This window comes from Glycine max, chromosome 1, assembly GCF_000004515.6.
Source record: "Glycine max cultivar Williams 82 chromosome 1, Glycine_max_v4.0, whole genome shotgun sequence".
In the NCBI taxonomy this organism is placed as follows: Eukaryota; Viridiplantae; Streptophyta; class Magnoliopsida; order Fabales; family Fabaceae; genus Glycine; species Glycine max.
Genome location: NC_016088.4, coordinates 50,524,530 through 50,530,514, shown reverse-complemented (window position 1 = coordinate 50,530,514; position 5,985 = coordinate 50,524,530). Strand labels below are relative to the sequence as shown.

General features: G+C 33.6%; 1 protein-coding gene across 1 annotated transcript; it reads left to right on the top strand.

The window, feature by feature from the left end:
- The first annotated feature begins 934 nt into the window (after nucleotides 1-934).
- LOC100786956 (3-hydroxy-3-methylglutaryl coenzyme A reductase 1) lies at nucleotides 935-5,702 on the top strand. Its single transcript, XM_003517069.5, has 4 exons — nucleotides 935-1,941; nucleotides 2,384-2,565; nucleotides 2,684-3,030; nucleotides 5,109-5,702. The coding sequence occupies exons 1-4, from the start codon at nucleotides 1,082-1,084 to the stop codon at nucleotides 5,349-5,351; spliced, it is 1,632 nt and encodes a 543-aa protein (XP_003517117.1). The 5' UTR covers nucleotides 935-1,081; the 3' UTR covers nucleotides 5,352-5,702.
- The last annotated feature ends 283 nt before the right edge of the window (nucleotides 5,703-5,985 follow it).

Genomic DNA, 5,985 nt, shown 5'->3' with positions numbered 1-5,985 from the left:
TGTTCATTTTGTTATTTTATCCCCTCAATTAAAACTATAACCACTCAATGTTATAACCACCCATTAATTACTCTCTACTTTTTCATTTATATAGTTACATTAACAAATAATATCTAAAACTAAAATCAGTTCTCATTTCAAAAATATAATTTTTTTTGTATTATTTCTTTATTTTTGCACTCTTAGATTTTTATGTATCAACTACTAATTAATATGCATAATTTGATAGTTGTAATTTTTTTTTCTTATCATATCTCTTAAAATTTATCTTCTATTCTTTGTTTATTGTAAACGAGATTCGATTCATACTGGTTAATGAATATTAGATAAAGTAGTTCTTTTTAGCTCTTTTAAGATGGACATAGTAAATTTCTATTGTTTTTAAATTTAAGATTTCACACTATTCTACTATTTTCTTAGTTTTTTCTTAAATAAATTAACATTACTTAAATATTGTTATTTCATTTTATTTTTAAAATTTCAAACTATCTCACGAATTCCTTTAACTTTAATTTTATCCCAAAAAATTTGAATTTTTTTTAAAAGAAATATAAGAATTATTTTTCCAATAATAAAATAAATATACAATAATATCTGTGTTTTTTTTTAATTTATATACAGTGTAATACAGTAAAAATGCGGATAACGCCCTTATTTCCGCTGGTTACCATAGTGGATATACGAAATCCAACACAAATGGAACCATTTTGATTTCCGTTAAATCTTTCATTTTGTATCTTTTAATTTAATATTTGTCTAATATTGTAAAATCACGTATAAATATACATAACATTCCCGGACTAAATAAATAAATCCTCCGTGTTCAGAACTAGATTATTTTATAAACAAATAAAATAATTGTTTTCTATTAAATTTAGCTTAATATGTATTAAGAGTTCAGTTTTTATATACTGCTATTTTAAAAAATTTACACAATTAACTAAAAAAAAGAATATTGTTAGAAGCGCAATCCTTGGTACGCTGACCCAATGTCGCGCGCGCCAACCTCACTCTCCCTTTCTATAAAAAAACCTTCCAAGACTCCGCATTTTGTTTCAACCATTCATTTTATCCCCAGAAAATGGAAGTTCGCCGGCGAGTCCTCCGTCCCGCTCCCGCCGGCGAACCCTTGAAGCCCAAACAGGACCCACACCCACACTCCCAGCAGCAATCGTACCTCACCAACGCCGTGTTCTTCGGGCTGTTCTTCTCGCTGGCGTACTTCCTCCTCCACCGATGGCGCGAGAAGATCCGCACCTCCACTCCCCTCCACGTCGTCACGCTCTCCGAGATGGCTGCCATCGTCTCCCTCATCGCCTCCTTCTTCTACCTCATGGCCTTCTTCGGCATTACCTTCATCCTCCACCCATTCCTTAATTACCGCTCTTCCCCCGAGGACGACCTCGACCTCCACATTCCCAAACCTGTCCCCACTCCCTCATGCCCTGCTGCCCTCCCCCACCACGACGAGGACATCATCCTTGCCGTCGTGTCTGGCTCCATCCCCTCCTACTCCCTCGAAACGCGGCTCGACGATACTCGTCGAGCCGCATTAATTCGGCGCAAGGCGGTGGAACACATCACCGGGAGGTCTCTGGAAGGCCTCCCGGTAGAAGGCTTTGATTATGATTCCATTCTCGGTCAGTGCTGTGAGATGCCGATCGGGTTCGTGCAGATCCCCGTCGGTGTCGCGGGGCCCTTGCTCCTCGACGGGAAGGAGTACACTGTTCCTATGGCTACCACCGAAGGTTGCTTGGTCGCTAGCACCAACAGAGGCTGCAAGGCAATTCACGTCTCCGGGGGAGCTTCCTCCATGCTCCTCCGTGACGCCATGACCAGAGCCCCCGTGGTTAGGTTCAACTCCGCCAAACGTGCTTCTCAGCTTAAGTTCTACCTGGAAGACCCTCTCAATTTCGATTCCCTTGCCGTCGTTTTCAACAAGTGAGTTTGTTTTCACTTTTAAGGAATTCTGTATTTTTTTAAGGAAAAAAATGTGATCAAAGTTTTTTTTTTTTATATTGATAGATTCAGTTTTCGTCAACTTTGAAAGATATGACGATTTTTTAGAGAGATTTATACACACACACACACACACATATATATATATATATATATATATATATATATATATATATATATATATATATATTCCTCAAAGGAAAATAATAATGGATAGGGTGATGTTTTAGCAGAAGACATACGAATGATGCTTATAGTTATATTTTTAAAACTAAATTAAGGCACATCCTATCAAATCTTAACTAAATTCATTCATACAAAAAATAAGGATTTAAGCACATTTGATGGAAAATATAGAAACTGCATGCATATTTTTTCCTTTCTTTTTATTATAATATTAAAATTTAATGGTATATTTGTGCAGGTCAAGCAGGTTTGCGAGATTGCAAGATATTAAGGCAGCAATAGCAGGGAAGAATTTGTACATTAGATTCAGTTGCACTACAGGGGATGCCATGGGGATGAACATGGTTTCCAAAGGAGTCCAAAACGTGCTTACTTTTCTCCAAAGTGATTTTCCAGATATGGATGTTATTGGGATATCTGGTAATTAATTAAATTAAATTAAACATGACATGACATCACCCTTAATCTTTTGCTTTATTCACTATGGTCAAACTTGATGTCACGATGAATTAAAAATTGGAATATATTTATATAACAGGGAATTTCTGTTCGGATAAGAAGGCTGCGGCAGTGAACTGGATTGAGGGGAGAGGGAAATCGGTTGTATGCGAGGCTGTAATTAAAGAGGAGGTGGTTAAGAAAGTGTTGAAGACCAGCGTGGAGGCTTTGGTTGAACTTAACATGTTGAAAAATCTTACTGGGTCTGCTATGGCTGGTGCTCTTGGTGGCTTCAATGCTCATGCTAGTAACATTGTTTCTGCTGTTTACTTGGCCACTGGACAGGACCCTGCTCAGAATGTGGAGAGTTCTCACTGCATAACCATGATGGAAGCTGTGAATGATGGCAAGGACCTTCACATCTCTGTTACTATGCCTTCCCTTGAGGTATGCTTAATTAATTACTTATTTTGGTCTTAAATTCTTGTTATGCTTTAATGCTCTTTCATTACTTAGGGGTGACTCTTCATTATAGTAAACAGAATAGATGCCACTTGTGGTTGTAGCAACTTTGAGATGGGTTTGGTTGGCTGGTACCAGTGAAATGAACAAAGACAAGAAAAAGTTTAAAATTTAAATTAAAAAAATGGAAAGAAAAAAAATTGAATTTCTGGTTTAAGAAATTGACTTTTTTGCTTTTATTTTTTCATTCAAACAAAAACACTTATTATATTTTTTGCTTTAATCTTTTTCATCTCATTTAAACATATCCTTTTTGTATCTGTCTACAAAACAATACTACTACATTAAAGAAAGAAAAAAAAATATAAAAGTAAGAAGATGTGAAGAAATAAAAAAATATAAAAACAGTATTATTTATTAATTATACCGTCGATAAGGTAAATATATCCATGAATAAGAATTCATTAATTACCTCTTGCATTTTTTATAATATTTTTGATAGTTTTTTAAATTCTTTTATTATTTATTATTTATTTTTTGGTAGTTTTTGAAGTTCCTTTATTATATCATTAATTATACCCCCTGTATTTTGAATGAGAAAGATACGGATACCCAATCACATCAATGCAGAAAAAATAATGAAAGAAATCAATTTTAAATGCAAAATAACGAGAGAAAAAAATACATCAAGAACTAACACCTGGTGTATCTCATGAATAAGACTTATTTACGGATAGATGAAAAAAAATTCATTTTATTCCATTTTAGAACAATAAAAAAAATTCATACCACAATTTTCAATAGAAATTTTAAAATTTTCTCTCGTATGGTTGTACTTTTTCTTCCTCCGAACACACCATTAATATTTGGTACTTTACCTCCTTGCCCTGTATGAATCCGTCCATCCTATAGTCAAAAAGATGATATCATCAAAATCCGTGTCTACAACACAATTTAAGATTCACCACAAAAATAATATTTTTTAACCAAATTTAACCTCTTTCTTATGATGACCAAAACAAAGATTCAATGTCCGAAGTGTTTGTTTATCCCATATTTTTTTTAATATCTGAATTTACCCTGCACCTTTAATTTCTGTCGGACGCTTTTTCTTTTTTCTTTGTCGACAATAGCATTCGCCAGGTGTAGAGAGAAGCATATATTGTGGCCAATCTCGGTGCATGTTTGATAACAATTGCTTTCAGAAAATAATAATTTTTTTTGAAGTATCTTACTTAAATTGATAAAAATAATTATTTCTTGAAACTAAATTTAACGCGAAAATGAGCTGGACTGAACTTGGTCTTTCTTAATTCCTCTGTTTCCTTTACATCCACGTCCTCTAGTAAGATCACTTGTATGTAGCCAACCAACTGATACAGATTGCTCAAGGGTTAAATTTCACTTTAATCTGTTAGTATTTGATCCCCATTGCTTTAATTTTAGCATTTTATCCCTCTTTTTTTCCCTCAACATGTTATTAATTGAATGTATTAATTGATTTTTTCAATAATTTATCTTTATTAAAAAAACTTAACCAACATTTTGTAATAGGATTTTCATTTACAAAACTCAAATTCAAAATTTTATTTAAAAAATTTGAATCTAATAATACTTGTACAAATCATGTCTTGGCAACATTTTTGTTAAAAGACAAATATTAATTGTTAAAAATGTTAATTTTTTTTTAGTAAAAGAGGATGGAACTCAGTTTTTTTTTCTTCCATCTTTCTTTAACTATTCAATCCACTTTCTAAAAAAAAATAAAAAATTATCCAATCCATCTTATAACTTCTTTGGCAACAATTTATTGATTATGGTTTATAGTGTTAGCAACTTCCTAACATGCTAAAATTAATGATGAAAAAGACTTCCAAGTTATATTCCTACTTGACTTAGAGCTTAGAAGTTAGAAGTTGTCCATGTTATGTTGATGTTAGCTAGTTTATTAATTTGTTTTAGTCAAAAATTGCTTGTGTCTTTGATTATGATCCCTGAGAATAATAATAATGGCAATGCATGCCACCTTTCAATTTGATATACGTCACGGTTTAATGGTGCAGGTGGGTACAGTTGGAGGGGGCACACAACTGGCGTCTCAATCAGCATGCCTTAATTTACTAGGAGTAAAGGGTGCGAGCAAAGAGTCCCCAGGTGCAAATTCTAGGTTACTAGCAACCATAGTAGCAGGTTCAGTCCTTGCAGGGGAGCTCTCACTCATGTCTGCAATTGCAGCAGGCCAACTTGTTAATAGCCACATGAAATACAACAGATCTAGCAAGGATATCACCAAAATTGGATCCTAATTAAGCTAGCTAGCTAGCTTGGACAAGAACTTAAAATTGTATCATCAATAGTAAAAGCAAAGAATGCAATGCAATTGTATAATTATTAGCTTCAGAAGGACAATTAATTCGTGTTGGTGGGAGATGACCTGCAATTAGAGTACTTCATTAATGTCTAGTCACTTTATACGAGTGTTTTATCTGCTTCTGATGTGTACAGAACATGAATAAGACTTTAGTTTAATTTTGCTACTCTTCTTTTTTTAGTTTTTGGTCTTTTGATGAAAAACTTGTTTTCACCATATGTATGTGTTGTGTGTCGGTCCCATCATCATCTAAAGCAAATGTATCAAGGATGTGGTATTTTAGTCTTGTGTTTTTTCTTTGTCATTATTTATGTATTCTCCATTATTTTGTCATTTTGGGAAGATGCCAGACATGGCACTTGATGGGTGATTTCGAAAACAAAGGAATTATATTAAAGTGAAATTGTACGAACCTTAATTTTCCTGCTTGCTTGCACGTGTTGAAGGAAAAAAAAAAAAGAGTGTATATACATGAGAAATAAAGCGAGTTTGGTTCAATTCATTTATAATAACATGGTGTTAAAATGATTTATGGAACCTAGGGGAAATTCATCTACGTAGTATAAAAT

What these genes read in the sequence shown, in the direction of transcription:
- LOC100786956 (XM_003517069.5), top strand. Translation starts at nt 1,082, where the DNA reads ATGGAAGTTCGCCGGCGAGTCCTCCGTCCCGCTCCCGCCGGCGAACCC. An exon ending in GGATGTTATTGGGATATCTG is followed by an intron (nt 2,566 to 2,683) that starts GTAATTAATTAA and finishes TTTATATAACAG; the next exon opens with GGAATTTCTGTTCGGATAAG. An exon ending in TTACTATGCCTTCCCTTGAG is followed by an intron (nt 3,031 to 5,108) that starts GTATGCTTAATT and finishes TTAATGGTGCAG; the next exon opens with GTGGGTACAGTTGGAGGGGG.